Source organism: Antrostomus carolinensis, unplaced genomic scaffold, assembly GCF_000700745.2.
Source record: "Antrostomus carolinensis isolate BGI_N321 unplaced genomic scaffold, ASM70074v2 scaffold10993, whole genome shotgun sequence".
NCBI classification, from domain to species: Eukaryota; Metazoa; Chordata; class Aves; order Caprimulgiformes; family Caprimulgidae; genus Antrostomus; species Antrostomus carolinensis.
Window position 1 is genome coordinate 8372 of NW_010307265.1, and position 19460 is coordinate 27831.

A 19460-nucleotide genomic window follows, 5' to 3' on the forward strand; every position below is an offset into this window, starting at 1 on the left:
CATTCATGCCAGGCAAACTCCTCTGAGTTCCCAAACGCAGTCATCTTTGGCCCTAAACTGAAAAATATAAGTCCCTAGGCTGCCCTGCAACTGTGAACTGAAACACACCGACAACACTGCCTGGTGTCACCGGGAAAATCACTGTCACAGCAGCACTGACCCCTACCCAGCCGGGTCAGCGAATCCAACCACTTCATTCATGTATTTTGTGCTAATTTCTAGCAGTAAGAAATCAAATCCAGACACCTATCAATGAGATGAGGGATGGCTTTCATCTTTCCCCAGGTACATATGCCCCTAACACAGGCCCTCCCAAACTTAAGAGGCAATCCATCTCTACTACAAGCAAGTGCTTCACATATCCTGTTCATCTCAGCACTTCAGATACGTGCAGAAACGTGTCAGCATATGTGCAGACAAACGTTACTGGAGGACTGTTAGTACAAGATGCAGAGGCATCAGCAACAACACTGCAGCACCTGCTGCACCAGCTCACACCCTGACCCCACGAAGAGTGTCTGCAGGATAATGAACATCAGCTCTGCCCCAGAGCATTTCAAAATTAAGAGATTGTCTTTACATCCGTATGTTCTGCCCCACATCCAGTCTGTCTAAATCAGAGAGCAGCTCAAAGCAGCAGTATTAAAATTAAAAAAGAAAAAAAAAAAAAAGAGCTGTTTGGAGGATTCATTCTAACATCTGGAGGTAGAGGTCCCACCTCTTCCTTAATTGCACTTCTTGCTCCATGCCAGATGCTCAGAGCATTAATTGGAGAAGAAGTTTCCCTCTGGAGGTGACAATGGTGGAGTTGGCATATTGCTAGATCCCACGAAGAGGCAGCTCAACTTCGGCTTCAATTCATTCCAAACTTTACTCATCTGTGAGTGGAAAAGGAGAGAAAACACACGTGACAACGTGGGAGGTAATCATCTCCACGGAGGAAGGACTTTTGTAATATAACAAATGCAAGAAAGTCTGTACATGAGGAATGCTGAGGGTCATATTTAGGGGTTAACAAAAGGGAGCTCTCTGATTTAGAGCAAAAACAAGGAGGCTGTTCCTTGTCATGTAGTTTCTGTGTAGTACAACAAAAAACAGATTAATCGAGCAAACACATCATTCATTACAGAATAGCTAGTTAGTTAATGGTTGAGCCTTCTTCAACTACTTGCAGGGTAAGGCCATCTGCAGATGAGAAAAAAAGAAAAGCACAGCCACTTGCTGCCAAGAAGATACGATCTTTCAGAGGGGTTAGAGGCCAGCCTTGATCCTCACCCCAAAACTGGAAAGACCTTAGGTGACTTCTTAAGTAGTTATGAAAGAGCCCAGCTGGACAGATGATTAGAGGAGGAAGGCACACAGGAGAAAACAAATACATTCAAATTTTTATTCATATTTTGGGAAAAAAAAAGGCTACAGTCCAGAAGAACTCACCTCTTTGTGGCCCTGGATTTGGGAGTTGACAAAGGCCCCCAAAATGTGAGATGTGAGAGGCAGGTAGATGTGGATAAGCTGTGTCTCCTGATGCAGGCAATACAGAGAGAAGTAATTCCGCAGCTCCATGGTTAGGATAGCATTTTCTTGCTGAAAGAAGTAGTCATCAGTCAAATACACTGCTGGGAAGAGGGTGCCAAGGAGGTTCACTTGCAGCAGGAGAAAACAACATTCCTCACCATACTAGCAACTGAAACACATACCAAAACCCTAAAAGACAGTTCCTGAACCCATTTGATATGGCAGCAACCGCACTTTCCATCATGCAAACTGCCACTTTCCACGGCTCCTGCAAATAACACGTTGCCAAAGAGCCCGTAATAAGTGCTGAGGAAAACAAACACATTTTCCATGCAGCACAGCAGGCAGCTCAAATTACCCCAAGTACAGGTTACCCTTTCAGCCTAATGGCTTTCTGCAAATATCATTGAGCTATGTAGCAGCATCATTGTAGGTGCCCAGTACCACCCTTTGCTCTCCTAAACACCTGCCCTACCTCCACAATCCGAGATTCCAATTGCTCCACCGATTCTGGTTCTTTGTTCTGCACAGTGGCACTCATCATCTGCTTCTTCATCATGCTGTACTTATGCAACGCTCGCTGGTGCTTGTGCAATACTCCCTTCTCATGTCTTTCACACAGGTCCTTTATGGGAAAAGGAAAAAAACAGGTACTTAGTGGAAGCTAAGAGACAGCAAGCACGCAAGCCAAGTACCTCAGGAACAAAAACACATGGTCACACTTTATGTAATTTCTGTGCTGCAGATTTTTGTTTCTTTATTTTCAAGAGGGTCAAAAAAAAATAAAAATTGTTGTCAGTTAAGAATTCAAGAAGCAAAACTGCCTGGACCCAGACCAGTGAGCTTAAGAGGCAATCTGGAGCATCATTTCTGCCAACACTTTGGATCTTATCAGGTCCCTTATCTTTTGTGCTCTTCTCAATATTAAGTGCTAGCAATTAACTGTGGTAAGAGCTTGCCAGTGTCTTTCTATTTCAGTTGAGGCCTGGGAATGTCAGGAGAGGCTGCCACATACAGTGTCAGTAGGTGCTTGTAAAAAAAAGTTCCTTTGACTAAAAGGTTATTATTAACAAAAAAAAACCTTTCATTTGTAACTGAACTCATGTGTCCATGAACAAACCAGTAATGATCCAATTCACAGCTTTGGCTCAAAAGCAGTGAAATCTGGAAAAAAAAAAAAGTTAGCTGATCCATACAGTTCGAACAATCATATTTTTTAATTCCTTGCAGGGTTTGCTGCTTGGCAAGTTCTCATCACAAGATGAGCTGATCAGTGAGGCTACAGAGCTAGCTAAGGCCAACAGCCACTCCCCTCCCTCTGCTAGATGCCCAGTTTGCCTCTGAAATGGCCTCCCAGACAGTTTTCCATCCAGTCGGTGTTACACCCTCTAAACAGCACAAGCTTGCTCTAAACAACTTTCTCATTGGCAGAAGAACAGTAGTGCTCACTTTATAGGACTGGAGTAAATCCAGGAAAAGGTTCAGCTTCTCCACCACATCATTCTCTTCCTGTTTACCCTAGAAAACAAGGAAAAAGTACATTTTATGTAAGCCTGGCAAGAACCGACATCACAGTTCTTCACATCCTTACACCATGCAGGCCCTCCACTGTATTCTCCAGGGCACAACAACGCTTACACAACTGCATCAAAAATCTTTCAGATGTCACTGGAGTGTTTAGTCTTCAGTATGCAGAATGGAGACCTGACTGGAGCAGGAACAGCTTTTCCAATTGACTGATCATTATAACAAGAGGAGTTAGTTTCACAGTCCTGTGTGTCAGTCCTTTCAGCTCTCTCTGCCTGGAATTTCTTGCTCTTGCAGATTCCTCCAATCTTTCATCTTTCTTTCTTACAAAGATAACCAATCCATTAAAACTATAAATACCTGCATGTTCTCCACAATAGTTCACGCATCAGAAGGCAGAGATGAGACACCAAGCCAAATTTCACTACTTGTTTTTTTATTGTACTAAATACTGTCTTTTCTTCCTGTATCAGTAGAGCTCTCTGGAGCATAAACTCTGGAGAAAAAGACCTGGGCTGACTGATCTATAAAAGCATGCTGAGTATTTTAACACAATGAGATGAAGAGAGGTGAAGACAAAACTATTACTTTTCCTTCCCAGACTGTCATGTTCTCACATTATTCTAACAGTCATTATCACACTGCACACTTACACAGGAATACGATCCTTCTGTCTGAGTAACTCCTGTAATGGTTTAAGTACATGAATGTCAAAACTTGATTTAAAAATAAGTTCTGGATTCTCTGCAGCAGATTAGTAAGACAGAACACAGGACTTTCAGACAGCTCGATATAGCAATACAACTTAATTTGTCCAATAACCATTTGAAATTAAAAAACAAAGCTGGTTTTTCCCTCCTTTCCCTTGCACATTATATTTCCCCCCCCTCCATTTAAACACAGTCCAGGTTTTTCATTCAAGTTTTAACAAGCAGGCTGGTGATTGAGGATGTGAGTTTGGACTACAATCTCCCTCCTAATTCTTTTAAGTGCCTATGTCCACAGAGCTCATGCTTCAAGATAAACCTTAAGGCAGCCAAGCACCTCCTTCATTTTACAAAAATAAAAAAACAAAAAGTGAGGAAAAAAAAAAGAACTCACCTGCTGCACAGCCTTATCTGCCAGCAGTGCAAATTCAACAGACAGGCCTTTCAAGGCTTGTTTCAGAGTCCCCCATGTGCTATTATTCAAAGCAGCCCAGGAAGGAAGCGGTGTAGTGTCTGAGCCCAAAGCACTAGGAGGAGATAAAGCAGTATTCAAATCTAGGAGACAAATTCCACGAAGTAGATACACTTATTTGCAAAGAGCAGTTTAGAGTTTCAAATCTGTCTAAATAGCTTGCAGCACTGAGCTACTACTGCACAATCACAAATGCAGAGCTGTGTATATACTGGGGGAAGAGACAATAAAACCAGTACCTGAATGTCAAGGTATTTGTATTTTCTTTTCTCTTGCTCTATGGAATGCAACTTTAGTCAGAAACATGTATTTTCTTATTTTATAGTAGGAAAAATTTGATTATGACCTACAGCATGCATTGAAATACCCATTCTTACCAGACCATTTGCAGGTAACCCTTCTCACAGTTTTGAATTCTGAATAACAGTAGAAACATTCACATTAGCAAATTCCCTTCCTCCCAACCTACCTTAGCTCCTTTCCAAATATGAGGAGATCTGAGGCATTATCAATGGCTCGAGAAGCTATCCTCTCTGCACGGTCCCGAAGCTTATAAAAGCTATTATAAATATTTCTGATCAGTTCCCTGCTGGCAGCAAACTGGGCCTGTATGTCAGCTGGAAGGAAGTCCTGAAGAACCACAAACAAGATTAGTAGTGGACAAATCAGAGGCATGTTCACATACACTGTGGGCACACCATATAGTCAGCAGAGAGAGACAGGCTTCCCTCTTGTGCTCGCTCTCTCACACCATGCTGTAACCACCCTGGAGAGATCAGCTTCACCATCTAGGTGATCCAGTCACAAATACCCCTAATTTTCAGAGGCAGAAAGAGGTTCCAATACTGGGTGTAAACAGAGTTGGCAAAATCTGCAATTCTACTATACAGTTAAAACAGGATTTATGAGGTTTCAAGCTCACAGGTTATGATCTGATGCTACTAGTAACTGCCAGCCTGGCAAAGTCAAGCATGTCCTGAAAGTTCAGATCTTTTTGACCTGTGTATCACTGGTAAAAGCCTGAATTAAGCTCCAGTTGCAAAACCTTCTGCTAGCATTGCAGGAACCTGAACAACAACCTGCTTTAAAATTGCTCAATGAACACAGTGAATGTATATTTAAAACTTGCCATAACACTAATCACTGGGATCAACAGATATATGGAGAACTAACTTCTCTGTAACAGCCCAAATTACTCTCTCACAGGGAGAAGACAGAATGAGGGCATGAACATGAGGAAGACGTCAATCTAGATATTAGCTTTTAAATTGTGCAGCATACGCATTTGTTTGTTATGCAAGTACAAGTAATTACCGAGCAACATGTTCTGAGTAGGACTGATTGTTTAATCTTTATCATATTCATGAAGTAGCATTTAGGTAGAAATATCAGGCCCTAAAGAGTCAAATACTTGTTTGATCTTCGATAACATTACATTATACTTGTCCTTCAAACTTTGGAAACAACTCTCTCCTACCCAAGGTCTCCATCACTCAATAAATGCCATAACTGATCCACCTGGAGGAGAGAGCCATTTAAACCAGAAATTCAAGAAATTCAGACGCATACCTTGGCTTGGGTAGCTAATCTGCAGGTCATAAATTCATCTCCTACTCCCTGAACCAACTCTCTTAGCTTATTCTGTACATCCTGGAGAAGATACAGAATCAAGTGAGCATGAAAGAACAAAGTAACACACAAGCAGTTCATACAGATCTCAAATATATTGCAACAGTAAGGCACAACTCAGCAGATATAGCTTTATCCAGGTTAGGTTTAATTCAAGGAGAAGCATAATCTGTATCCCCATAAGAACAGTTATCATTTTCAAAACACTATACTCCTGGCATTGAATGAAATTACCTTCCACTTTCCAGTTGTAGAAACACCTACTGAGAGAAAATTCTCCTCATCGCGGGGAACAACAACGTGTAGGTCAAAAGCAATTCTGAACTCTGTGCCCAGCAAAGCAGTTACAGGAAGACAGGCAAACTCAAGAATAACAAGTACTCACCGAGCCACTGAACGACAGAAACAGTTTCAAGAGCACATCTTCTGAGAAGGGGGGATGTCGAGCCACCAGGTTTATAAAACGTTTCAGCGCTCTCCTTCTAGATTCTATGAATTCTCGATCCGCTATGGGGAAAAAACATTAAATCTCCATTAATGCACCACACATTACAGCTGCTCAGAAAGAGAAAAAAGAAAAGCACTCAGTCCAATAATTATTTTGTACTTATAACCCTTGCTAAAGCAGAGCAAGAAAACCAAAGAATGATTACCTGTAGTCTGTCGGCTCCCTAAAACAGGTATTTTGGATTAACCACCAGAACAAATATTTCTTCAAGTGGTTCTTACTGAAATCCAGCATACAGACCTGTATGTGTTTATCTTCACAGAGTGGGTCGGGTAAGCAGGATAAACACTCAAGACTAAGACCTGAAGCCTCCACTTACAAACTGTGGGCACACAAAGATTTTTCTTTCACGCAACTAATTCCATAGCTGGTCCCCAGAGGGGATCCCAGTCTGTTTGGGACTCCTGGGAAATGCACAACACACTGCTGCTCGCCACTGCAGAGGTCACTTTGCCACTTGCAAAGGGATCATCCCAGAAATAATTACAGGTTTTTTCCCACTATTGTGAAGAACTAACTTCAGTGTTCTGTACCCTCAACTCTCCCTCCTCCACAATTTTAAGCATTTTTGTGGCTAGACAGAATAAAGGGGTTTGGGTTTTTGGGTTTTTTTCAGTTGTTTGTTCAAGATCAATGCCTCTCTTTTTCACAGAAGATACCAGGAAGTACTTTGGAAGACCTGCACAGCAATCTGCAGTACATCCACCTGGAATCCTTACTTGTCAAACTAAAAAAGTTCAGCTCTTCTTCCTGAAACAGGAAATTTCAATCTGGTGATACCGAAGTAAGGCAGTAAATAAAAAAAATCCTGGAATTTTTCAGGAAAGATGAAAAATTATTAATCTGAAATAAATTTGAAGGAAAAGAAAGCAGCACAGAACAAAACTAATGGAACACACTTATCTGTGACACCACTTCCATATCATGAAAGAGGATTATTTTTTTGCCTCAGTTCAGTAGGGATTTTGCTGCATGGCCTCTCTAAAACAATCCTTAGTACAGTATCACCCATCAAATGATTTTTCAGTCATTAGGGATGCAGATCTTGATTTTGCTTTGTTCATACTTTAGCCTACATGGAGATTTCTGAAATCATCTACACACTTCCTACATGATCTGCCTCACTGCTGCTGTCCTGCAGAATGAACAGAACAGACCATCTCCTTCACCTGACAGACAGATGAAAGCAGACCATCACAAAAATCATAGGATCATAGAATGGTTTGGGTTGGAAGGGACCTTAAAGCTCATCCAGTTCCAACCCCCCTGACAGCAGCAGGGACACCTTCCACTAGATCAGGTTGCTCAAAGCCTCATCCAACCTGGCCTTAAACACTTCCAGGGAGGGGGCATCCACAACTTCCTTGGGCAACCTGGGCCAGTGTCTGACCACCCTCACAGTGAAGAACTTCTTCCTAATATCTAATCTAAACCTCCCCTCTTTCAGTTTAAACCCATTTCCCCTTGTTTTGTCATTAGTTGCCCAAATAAGAGCATAACATAGAGAACACAGAGTATGAAAAGTGCGTGGCTTTGCCCATCCTGCTCTGGGACTAAGGAGGTTTTGAGTGTCACACATCTATACCAATCCATCAAATCCTGTGTCCTGCAATTCCATTTATCAGTCCATTAACCTATGCAGAAACAACAACTATTATTTTATTTCCCTTTTCCTGTTCGCGGTTTCTAAGATCACTTACACAGCTTTTCTATACACAGAGTCATTGGACTAAAGACAATCATCACGCTCTGCCTTAACACAGTTTTGGACTATATTAGGACTGCAGCCCTAGCACACTTTGGGAACTAATCCTATCAATTTTTTTCTTAAACATATCATATTTGTGGGAAGAAATGCACCAGTGAATGCACAGAAATATCAACACACTGGCGCAACACAAGGAAATCACAGTGACAGACAAATTATATATACTGGTTGCTTCTTTCAAGCATTCTCTCTCCTCCAAGATTAATCAGAGAAGGTCACTTTGCTTACAGGTGTTGCATGAAGTGGAAATTCTGGAAATTCTGGCTGAGAACACTGAATCAGGTCAAATTCAGCAGACGGGTTTTCGCAATCTCAAAAGAAAGGTCTTCACAATTTACATTCCATCATAAGAATATATGACCAATGAAGCTTTTCAGCACTACTATTTTGTTTTGTTCCAGTTCATTATACACCCCGTTCTGCTCCCTGTTTACCTGTTCCTCTTTACTGTAGCAATACATGGACTCCTTGACTGAAATCAATTATTTATTGAAACATGTTAAGCTTAGCAGTACGAAGACAGTGAAAAGCTTGTTATTTTGCAGATAAAATAGAAAACAAGACAGGATTTGATACAGTTATGCAACATTTGAAATAATGAAAGTTTAAAACCAGTGCCAATATTTCAGATTAGTGAAAAACGTACCTGAAGGAGCTTTGATATGCTTTCAGTTGTGGGATACTTCATTGGTTTCTATTCTAACAGCTAAAATAAAATTGAATGAACTGACACTGATTCCAGCTTCAGTTTTTAGCTTCTGGTTACCCTAAGCAGATCAACAACCTCCTTTTTACAACAGGAATAAAAAAAGGGGCAATAGCTACTTTAATATAGTTGGTTCACCTGCCAAAAGACACCTTTTTGTGCATAAACCAAGAAAGTATAATTACCACTGCCTGCATTATAAGGCCTCTGTGCAAAGTAATACTGTAACATGCAGTGCTGAAGTTGTTCACCTAACATCACTGTTCACTAGTCCTTTTGAGGTGTGTATAAGGTCAGGATCTTCCACTAACTCAACAGGATCAAGTGTGCTCTCACTGGAGAAGCTATTTGGCTGGTTTTATACAATAAGCTCCTCTGCAGTTCTAAGCCTTTTAATACAGATTTTTATTTAAAAAAAAAAAAATCTGTCCTCTTTTCTCACTGAAGAAAAACAATGAACTTCCACAAATCTTTTCTACTCTGAACACTTCATGAAGCAACACACTACAGTACATCCTACAGCTGTTCAACAGTATGGTGGCAATTCTATACTCATAGCACTACAGCACTGATCATCAGAACCTATTTTCCTAAAAAAACACCTGCAACTCCACCATGCTCTTCTGTAGAATTATGCCTCAAATCTTACCAGAGAAGTCATTAGATACTGAACTTCCATGGGAAGAAACCCCACTGAAATTTTACATTAATATCTTAGGTACAGGGCATTTCCAGGATGGCAATAATTCACACCTCCAAATTGTGTATCATGACCTCAATGTTGTTTTCTGAGCCAAGAAGCAGCAAAGACTTTCTATCCCTTAAACATCTATTTTCAACAGCATCACTTTGATCACACTTGCACCACAACCCCTCCAGTCAAAAGAAAGACCCAGGTTTACCTCCCAGCATTCTCTTTGGTGGAAGTGCTGGCACCATACGATATGGGAACTTCTGAAGCAGCATCTCATGGAACACCACAAAGTCATTGTATCGCCTGTAGACTGAGCATTTGAATCTCTGCAATCAAGAAAGCAGGGAGGATAAATCAATACAAAGGTTGGACAATCAGCAGAATTTCTTTCTTCTTTTTTTTTTCCCCTATCATCTTCACTAAAAGCAAAAGAAAAGAAAGAAATCGGACCCAGAGACTGCAGAAATTACATATTTCTTCTCTTTAGAGGCCTTGTGGTGGGAAGGACGGAGAAGACTCCAAAGGCAGCCACCATTTGATTCTGAATAGAAATGGCATTCTTCTAACAACAGTTCTTTTGGGAATAAGATTTTCAGTTAAAAATCTAAGTCAGATTTCATTCACACACAAGATGAAAGAGACTACGAAATGGAGAGGGAAAGGTTTCCCAAGAAATTACAAATAACCCTAAATCTGCCATGGTTACATACCATTACTCCCTCAAACTCTCTGGTCTTTCAAATTAGACAGAGCATTTAGAAATAGTGCCAAGACTCTTGAAGTACTGCAAGTCCTGAGCTCTAGCTCTCTCAATCAGTTTCAAATCCAGAGGTGGCAAAACAGTCTTAGATCACATTAAGTATTAGCCCAAATGACTGATGTTTTAAGTTAACCTCACAAGAGAGACCTCTCACTGATGTTAGATCTATAAACAAAGATTGAAAGTTCCTTTAAAACCTTAGTCCTTCACTCTGCATTTCTTCATTCGATATGTAAAAGAGGCCAAAGAAACTGTTTTTCCATTCCAAAAGGAATTAGGTAGCAGCTAAAACAAGACACTCAGCAGGCAGAAATCCTTTAAAAATAACAGATAAATAAAAAACCCACAACTCCCCCACATTATTACTACAGATTCAACTACTGCAGCAGCTAGTAAGAAATACTACACAACACTATACCCATTCTCATGACATTTGCATTGCACATCATCCCCCACTTATTGTGGCACTATGCATTTTCAAAAATAAAGCAACAAGGCTCAGAACTGGAGCACGACGGACACAGCCTCTAGGGCCTCCCTCTATCTGCTTTGAAATCTGATGGTGATTTGTGTTGTAGATCTTAGATGAAGCTCAAGGCCAAGCTATGCTTCCTTTTGAGGAAGTATCATTCTACAGCTACAACCGTAGGAGAGATGACAGCAACTGAAAGAAGTTGGCAATGGGTTCCTAAATTCAAAACCACCAGAGTCACCGAGTCCTGTGCCCTGAAATCACAGGCAAAAATAAACACTGAGTCCTAGAAAGCCCACGGAAGCATTCACTGTGTCTGCCCTCTCTCCCTCACACCAGTCTTTGAGAAACTTAGGGATGTCAATCTAAAACATCTAAAGCCCCAAACAATGCTACAGACAAGTGACCCAAATATGTCTCTGAACAGGTACAACAGTGATAACAGTTTGAGGCTACTCAATAACTGATGTTTTGGTTGCCTGGGAGATGTAAATTTCTCATGGTCTGCCTTGAAGAGGACAGACTTCCTTCTTGAAAAAACACACAGAAGCTACCAGAGAGCTACTTCACTGGCTGCTCTATAAATAGGAAAAAATACATCACCTTCAATCTTCCCTCACACCAAGAGCAGAACCTACGGGTCAGGGTTGGGGCAAGAAAACTGGAAATGGTCTAGACTCTGCAGAAGGACTTGCAGTACCTTTTCTGTTTATAAAGGATTTTAGTTTAGCACTGCCAACACCATTCTTTCACTAGCTTGAAACAGTTTGAAATAGCCAGTCGCCTACACCAATCCATTACAAAAACATTCAGTTTTCAGTGTTATTACACCTGCTTTTGCACAGAGCTCAGGTTTCAAGCGAGTAAACTAGCAGACCATCCATCAGACCTCAGTCTGGTGCAGAAGCCCAGGTCAAGAAAGCAGTGCTACTGCAGTTAAAGTAAGCCCATACAACTGGCCTACTCAAAACCAGCATCACCCAACACATCTATCAAATCAGACAAGACTTTGCCAACAGCAACTGCACAGACATTCTTAAGAGGATACATTCTCACTAAGACCAATGCTTGTTCACATTACCTTGCTGGAAACCTCATATTCCACATGTTTCAGAAAAAGGCCCTTCTTCTCAGGTATAAGCTCCACCTGCACACTATCCTTGCTCAATAGCTCTTGTAGGGTGTGGGAAAGCAGCAGTGGATTTCCCTGTGGCGCCTGCATTAGAAACTGTTCCGGTTCCCTTGGTTCATTTACTGGAGGCTTTGCCAAATCTAAAAGACAAAAAGGGAAAAACAGTCCAGTAGACTTGGTAAGATAAAGTGAAAGAAGTTGCCTTAAAACATTCTGTTCCCTTGCTCAGTGCTCCTACAGTGGTGCAACACAACCAGAACAAGAGTCAAGCCACTCCCCCAGGAGGCTATGCTTCTTCACACACGTTGAAGACGTTGGTACCTCCCTCTTCACAACACCCAGGAGCACCACCAATTAAATCGAGTCAGAAGGGACATCTCTACTGAGCAAAAGAAGAATCACTGGCCAAATTTGTCCTGTGAATCAGCCAAGAGGCCTGCATTTCCTGTCTGTCCAGCTCCCACCACAGCAGGATCAGCCAAAATGAACGAAACCCTTGCTCAGCACTTTTGGATCCTGCCTAGAACAACTCATGGAAGGAAAGAAAATGTGTTATTTTACTGCACTGCAGAAATTTAACACATTAATTCTACATGTCATTACAAAGGAAGGAGACACTTAATTTGACATAATTTTATTAAACTCTATGACAGTGTGCTAGAGTGGGCATGAATTACAATAATTTACTATGTCAATATGCTTAAGTTCAAGAGCAGGGGTAAAAGGTTCCCAATAAGGGCTACCAACTCAACAATTCCTCAATCACAGCAAGTTCTGGCAACATCTTTCAAATATACCTATTTCATTGCTTGTAGCTAAAAGAATAAACATCTTTTTACAGTGAATTCAACCATAGCTGGACAGCTTTGGACACAGAGATTCCAACTGATGCTCAGCCAGATGCAAAGGTAAAAAAGATGGCTCTTATGAATATGGCCCTGAAGGACAAACTACATCAAAGAAGGGGCAAAGATGATGATTCAGGCTGCTCTCTTATTGAATGACTGACTGCAGCCCATCATCTCAACTTGACTTCATAACTACACCTATTATGTGACTGTAAGTTTACATTCTTTTTTAAAGAAATCCTTTTTTCCTACCCATTTCACACATAAGAAACGGGTAAAAAATGTGGATATAACCCTGAGATCTACTCAACCCATACCCAAGTTCTGTTCTCCAGTCTGGAACAGATGGGTTGCTTCTCTGCATGTGGCTGTTTAAGAGGGATACTGCGAGCAAGCCCTTTTACAAAGTCAAATCCACTGATGAAAAGTTACCTAGAAAAGCTAGGCAGTGTTAATTGCCCCTTCCTTGCCATTGTGCAGAAGTTACAGCCCTGAAACATCTAAAATTTTGAGAACACAAGACAGCAACACCATAGAAACAAGAACAATTTCTTTAAGCTCTGATACACAGTTCAAAAAGTTGATAACTGTGCAAGAAATTAACTCAGGGAAGATAAGAATTCATATCCTGAACCTGAAGGCCCTGACCTCCTCCTGATAAGGATTTCCCACATGTTCCTTTATTTGCTCTAGACCCTGATAAATAGGAAAAAACAGGTAATCTCCAATTCCTAACAGACAGCTTCAGAATAGACACTTTGTTCTCTCTTCCATAAAATAGCTTAAGGAAACCAAACCAAATCCAGGACAAATGACCTTATCCCACATGTCTCATCAGGTTTCAGATTCCTGCTAACGTGACTCAGAGAAGCAAGTCTTAACACCTCCAGTTTAATAGACTAACGTATCACCTACTAACCCCACCTACGTAGCAGCTTCTAAAAAGTTCCAGTTACCTGCCAGAAATCTGTTGTAAAATAATGCAAGCTAATTCAGTGTTGACATGGGATGCTGCTGGATAAAGTGATAACATATCTGTATATCCACTTTTCACACAGGTGCTGAACTGAGAAGGAAAGCAGGAAAGAAAATTTAGAATACAGACAGCAAAGCAAAATATCTTCTAGTACAGAAAAACCCTTGCCCACTTGACCTTTCATGGGGTAGCAAGGTATAATAAACCACGAGCAAGCATCAAAAATACACACAAAAAGAACTATGGAAAGCCCAAAGCACCCTGGCTCTTCAGAGCAGCGGTTCTCTAGGTGCACACCCTTGTAATCCTTGGTTTTAATTGCTCAAGACACATCAGTGAAATGCAACATGACACAGTAGTTTGTTACTCCTCCAATCCACACACACACACTTACATAGAATTCCACAGTCCTCCCTGTTGCCAAATCACTGGCTCACGTTGCAGAGGCAGTCAGAGCGAGCTAGCCTCCCCAAGAGGGGCTAGCCAAAACACAACCCACCGATTTCCCCGAGAGCAGTGCCAACCTGTCCTAATGCAACCCTCCTCCTGCCTACGGAGTCGCTCTCCCTGCTCTCAATCTTCCTGCTGGCCAACTGACAAATTGGGCTTTCATGGCACAAATTGTTTCCTAAGCTGAGGCTCAGCACTGTCCGGTAAGTTACTGAAACTCCCAGTGGCAAAAGACAGGTATCAGGAGAAAAGATTTATAGGATGAACCATGAATCCTTCAGGATTTCATCTGTAAGTCCTGGAACTTGCAGCATTACCAGCCAAATTGATGTTGAGAAGGACTCTCAGATTCATTACAGTGACCTGAACCCAGATTACCCCGTAAAACAACTACAGAGTGAAGCCCCACAAAGAGATCTAGACAACACTCAGTGTTCCTTTGACAATTCAGTCACGTTGCTCCTTTCATTTGTAATACTTTGCCAGTTTTCATCAAGTTATTCTCTAAATTTGCTAAAATTCACCCTACAGGAAATACCTTCTCTTTATCAGCAGCTCACACACTCGGCTTTTCCTGAAATATTCTGTAGCTTCTTTATATCTCAACATTGTCTAAACGTGAGAAATCGTACAAATCAGAGAACCATACTAACAAGTTTGAGTGATTACTGTTTAATTAATAATCTCAGCATGTTTCATATCAACAAGACAGCTACTCAGGGTGAATTTACACCCTCAAACACTGGTCTGAGAACACAGTAAGAAGACTCTGGAACAGCTGTTAACATGTTTCAGAAAACACTTAACTGTGGTATTAACACTAACCCTGCAGAACAACATATACTGAAGCTATTCTGCAGCCCAATTTTCATTCTACTTACTAAAGAGTCAGTTCAGGATCAGCCTCAAGAGCCCCGGCCAGGAACGGGGAATAATAGTAGGAACTCATTGGTATGAGCTCCTGTGTTCAACCACTAAAAGGATTTACATGCATTGTAACAAAAACACTTAACACTTCCCATCGTGCACTCTGCTCAAGAACAGCTAATTTTGAAAGTGTTCTTTTTAGGTTTCAGCAGATGATTATCTAGTAAAGTTTATATACATAGAGTGGTAAGTGAATACAGAAATGAAGTTGGGAACACTCCCCTGGAACACGTGGAAGCAGACAAAATAAAATCAGCATTTTTGTGCAAGCTAGGCTTTTGCTACAGTGCAGTTTCTCAATCTGTTGTCAATAAGATATCAGGAAGTGGCCTGGTATAACTGGAAACAATTTGATATAAAAGTTTAAAAGAATACATATATGCATACATAATGCAAACAAGCGGACAACACGATGACAAGAAGTAAAAGTTGAAAGAAGTATTCAAAGCATAACCTAATTTTTGTTTGGTTCTAAAGGAAAAAAATCTATGAAAACACTGCATAATACTACCTTTTTTTTTGGTATCAAGTCAGGTAGCCTTTGGACCAAAAGGAGTTGAGAAACTTATCCAGAAAACAACTGAAATACAAAGCTTTGCGACTTTATATCACACATTTCAGGCTTTAGTTAGCACCCGATATTAATTTCTCCCATTCATACTAGACAGCAACCTGCCCTCCACAGAGTTACCAGTTTCCTCTATCAAATTTTCTAAAAACCAGGCATTTACAAAACCCAAAGTAGCATCTGAAGTGTCTGATCAGCTGCAGGCAGGGCTTACCTGTGAGCAAGCACACAAAGAAGAGAAGGGCTACGCCAGGGCTGGAGGCACAGGTGGTAAATCACAATACAGATCTCCCTTCCCTATTTAAGTTCTGTCACCCAAATTTGGAGGGTTTATCTTCATTTCACAAATGCCTGCTACTAACAACTCTTTATTACACCAGGATGTTAATGAGCTAAATTTACTAGACACACTTAAGCAAAAGGTGCCATAGAATTAGTTGTTACACGAGTAGCAGATTTTCTAGGAGAAAGGAGTCTGGAAGGAAGCAAAACCTTCAGGAAAAACTGCCAGGATTTCTTCTTCACCAGCACAGACCACAGCCTTGCAGAGCAGAGGTGATCCAACTCACTGGAAACACAGGGGACTAGGAGAACTAACTATTTTTGTGCACAGATACATCAGATTTCTCCCTGGCAAAACTGAGGGCTCCAGTACAAACTCCTGGGCCAGGAATACAAAAGCAGCAATGTAAATGTCATTCATCAGCATTTCCCTTTCCTTTCTGTCTTCTCCTGAAAAGCCTCAGGAATTATGGAAATGCCTTTCTCCCTTATTGTGTCAAAAACATTCCTCCGTAATTCCAGAATTCAGTGTCCACATCAACCCCTCACAAAGCTGGTACAGATTTCAACAACAACTCCAAATAGATTCCCTTCCTTGCCTTTTTTTTTTTTCTTTTTAAATTCTTACATAATTTGAAATCCCCTAAAAACAAGAAAAGAAAAACAGAAGTTCCACCAAAAAAAACCCAAAAACAACCCAAAAAACCTTTCTTCCTATTAAGGGCTTTACATATTTTTGAGACAACTGTGTACAACTTGTTTGGGTTTTTTTAAGGAATTTTGAACCACGCAATTCTTATTTAGAAAGGCACAATGCAAAGGAATCAGTCTATTTTATCTAACAAAGCTAACTGATGCAGAGATCTATGTTTAATGTGGAAGAGAGGTCTGTATTTCTTACTAGGTTCAAGAAAAGTAATCATATTTAGCTTCACTCTAATTAAGAGATGGTGTGCTAGTACCCTTCCTCCTCCCTCCCAACAACTGACTTGTAAATACAAGCTATCCAATGCCAAAACAACACAGGATAAAATAATACACATACTATCATAGAACTAGATGTTGGAAAACAGGCTCTAACATTTTGGTTTTCTCCTTAAAAAAAAAAAACAAAACAAAACAAAAAAACCCAACAGCTTTCTCAGTGCAGATGTCAAATGTGCATCCTGTGCTGGCTGGTCTGGTTTTGGGAATGGGATTTTTGTTTGTTTGTTTTTCCTTGTTTTTTGAGGTGTATGGGGTAGTTATGGTTTGGGGAGTTTTTGGCAGTTTGTTTGCTTGTTTGTTTTCCAACTAAGTTTCAGATTGTTATTCAGCACTCGGTGCTTTTCAAGATGAAGCACAAAAATAATGGCACAACTCAAAAATAATCAGGTGAGGTTATCCAAGATTTATTTTATAATAATAAAAAAGCACTAGCATTTCTGCATTCCCCTTCGGCTGCAGGCCTCCAACTGCTTCTCCAAATATAGCAATCACATACTACACCAGGAAAAAAAAGCCCAACACCCAGTTACCTCCTTCCAATGTCACTCAGTGAATCTATGTGACAGAACAAAGCCCTAACTTCAAGCTCAGTGCTCTGTTTTTTTAACGATGCTGTTAGACCACCAAATGATTAATTAAGCAATTTCCCAAGTCTGGGAACACAAGGAACATACTCCATGCACAAGTCAGCCACAGAGCCATAGTCCCAAACTGTAACAAACACAATAAAGTGAGATGGAGCTACACACATTGAGGAAATAACAGGATTAGGGGAGAAAAGACCATCGAGGAATGTTCCCAAAGACTACAGAGACAAAACGCCAAGTCCTCACCAGGGCAGACTCCCAGCTCACAATGGAAGATTGCTAAACTACCATTTTTCACACCCAGCTCTAACAAAGAGGATGGAAGTGTAAAAATTCAGACCCAAAAAGGTAACTCAACAAGCAATAGCACATACAACTGCTCTCCAGGGAACTTTTACAAGGGCATTTTAGCTTAAATATAAAATCACCAAGTTTCTACAATCATCCTTCCTTATACAGGTCAAGAAAACACCATCAGCAGAAATTGTTTATCTTTTTGTTTTTCCTCTCATCTTCCTTGTGTGTTTCTCACCCTCTTAATTACACTGAGGAAAAACTTGATCTTAGTATATAAGCATTAAAAAAATGGTGTGCCACTCCACACACTGCGTTCTCCCAATGGTCTTTTCACGTGTTTTACAGTTAGAACAAGGTCATTCACATCTGAAATTCTGTTGAAAAGCAATCATCAGAGCTCCCCTCCTTTTGTACCAGTTCCACATGTCTGTAACTGATACATTTCTCTCCATCAGAGATGTGGACCAGCCCACTAAAACTTGAAGATTGTGTGGGAAATCAGAGTGGTTAAGTGCAAATTCTACTGTCTACAACTGGTAGAGCCTTCCCTACCAAGACCTCTTAGAGGCTGCACACACAGTTAAAGATTTACCACCAGAAGGAGACAACCCCCCTCCGTCCCCAGCCAACACACCTGGATTAGCTCCCTGCAATCATTGCAAAACAGGCTCAAATGGGAGCAAGAGGGGGAAAAAAAAGTCAGTACAAATGACTTTGCAAAACTGACTTTAATGCGTTGGATATTATCCTTTTTTTTTTCTCTCTTGATTGTGTTAAAGTACTTTTAACCCTGCAAAATAAACAAGACAGCATTTTCATGTGCTGTAGTAGGTGGACATCGATGGTCTCTGTCAGGACTCTCCATTACTCAGGAGATTTACATCCTCCTAGAATACAGACAAGCTGCTGATCTCCAAAAAAGTTACATATGGGTGTGAAACTTCCAAGATCACTGAACCCGCATCACGGTGCCAGAAATAAAGGCATTCCTAACACAGCATTATTTTTCTTTTGATAACATCTCCCAGTGTCCATAACAACATAAGTTTTATCAAAGAAAGCAAAGTTTTCTAAACAGGGCTGAGGAGATCAGGCAGTTACAGAAGCACCATCACCAGCGTGGAGGTTAATCAGATGAAGAATACTCAGAGACAAGTGTTTTATCTCTAGAAGGCTCCTGAAGCAGATGGTAAATCTGTAACAGACGTACCTGAACAAGCTCTCTCTTTGGTACAGTAGGACATTTTTTCCACAAAGGCTGCTGTTCAATATCCCAATATCTTACATCAGTCCTGGACAGAAATATTCCAAAACAATTTATTTATAAGCATTATCTGCATCAGAAGCATCACAGGCCTATCAAAAAAAAACCTCACTCCTGAATATAATCCAACCACACCATTTTTCCCTGCATAAAGTTTAGCCACTTGTAACTTCTACTAGTTTTTCTTTCCAAACAGAGGAAAAAAAAATAAAAAAACTATGCACAGAGCAGTAATTGCCAGTATGAAACTTTAACCAATTTAAGAGAACTTTAGAGAACTGTATTATCCTGTTTCCCTCTAAAAGTTTCCCACTGTTCTGAGCCTGGCGTGTTATTTTCTTAATTCACCCAGGAGCTCCCTCCATTTCTCCTTTCACAACAAGC

At 40.7% G+C, this 19460-nt stretch overlaps 1 protein-coding gene across 1 annotated transcript; it reads right to left on the reverse strand.

Annotated features, from left to right (window-relative positions):
* Positions 1–677: 677 nt before the first annotated feature.
* On the reverse strand, positions 678–19056 carry SNX8 (sorting nexin 8). Its single transcript, XM_010165371.1, has 11 exons — positions 19023–19056; positions 11840–12030; positions 9735–9852; positions 6236–6357; positions 5791–5871; positions 4691–4851; positions 4144–4276; positions 2965–3033; positions 1991–2140; positions 1435–1584; positions 678–878 (listed from the first exon to the last, which is right to left on the reverse strand). Exons 1-11 carry the CDS (start codon positions 19054–19056, stop codon positions 765–767), a joined length of 1323 nt encoding a protein of 440 aa, XP_010163673.1. The 3' UTR covers positions 678–764.
* Positions 19057–19460: the final 404 nt, after the last annotated feature.

Coding starts and splice junctions, on each gene's coding strand:
- SNX8 (XM_010165371.1), bottom strand. CDS start 19,056: ATGTCCTACTGTACCAAAGAGAGAGCTTGTTCAG. Junction 4,277..4,690: donor ATATTTGGAAAGGAGCTAAG/GTAGGTTGGGAG, acceptor ATCTCCTCCTAG/TGCTTTGGGCTCAGACACTA. Junction 1,585..1,990: donor TGGAATCTCGGATTGTGGAG/GTAGGGCAGGTG, acceptor TACTTCTTTCAG/CAAGAAAATGCTATCCTAAC.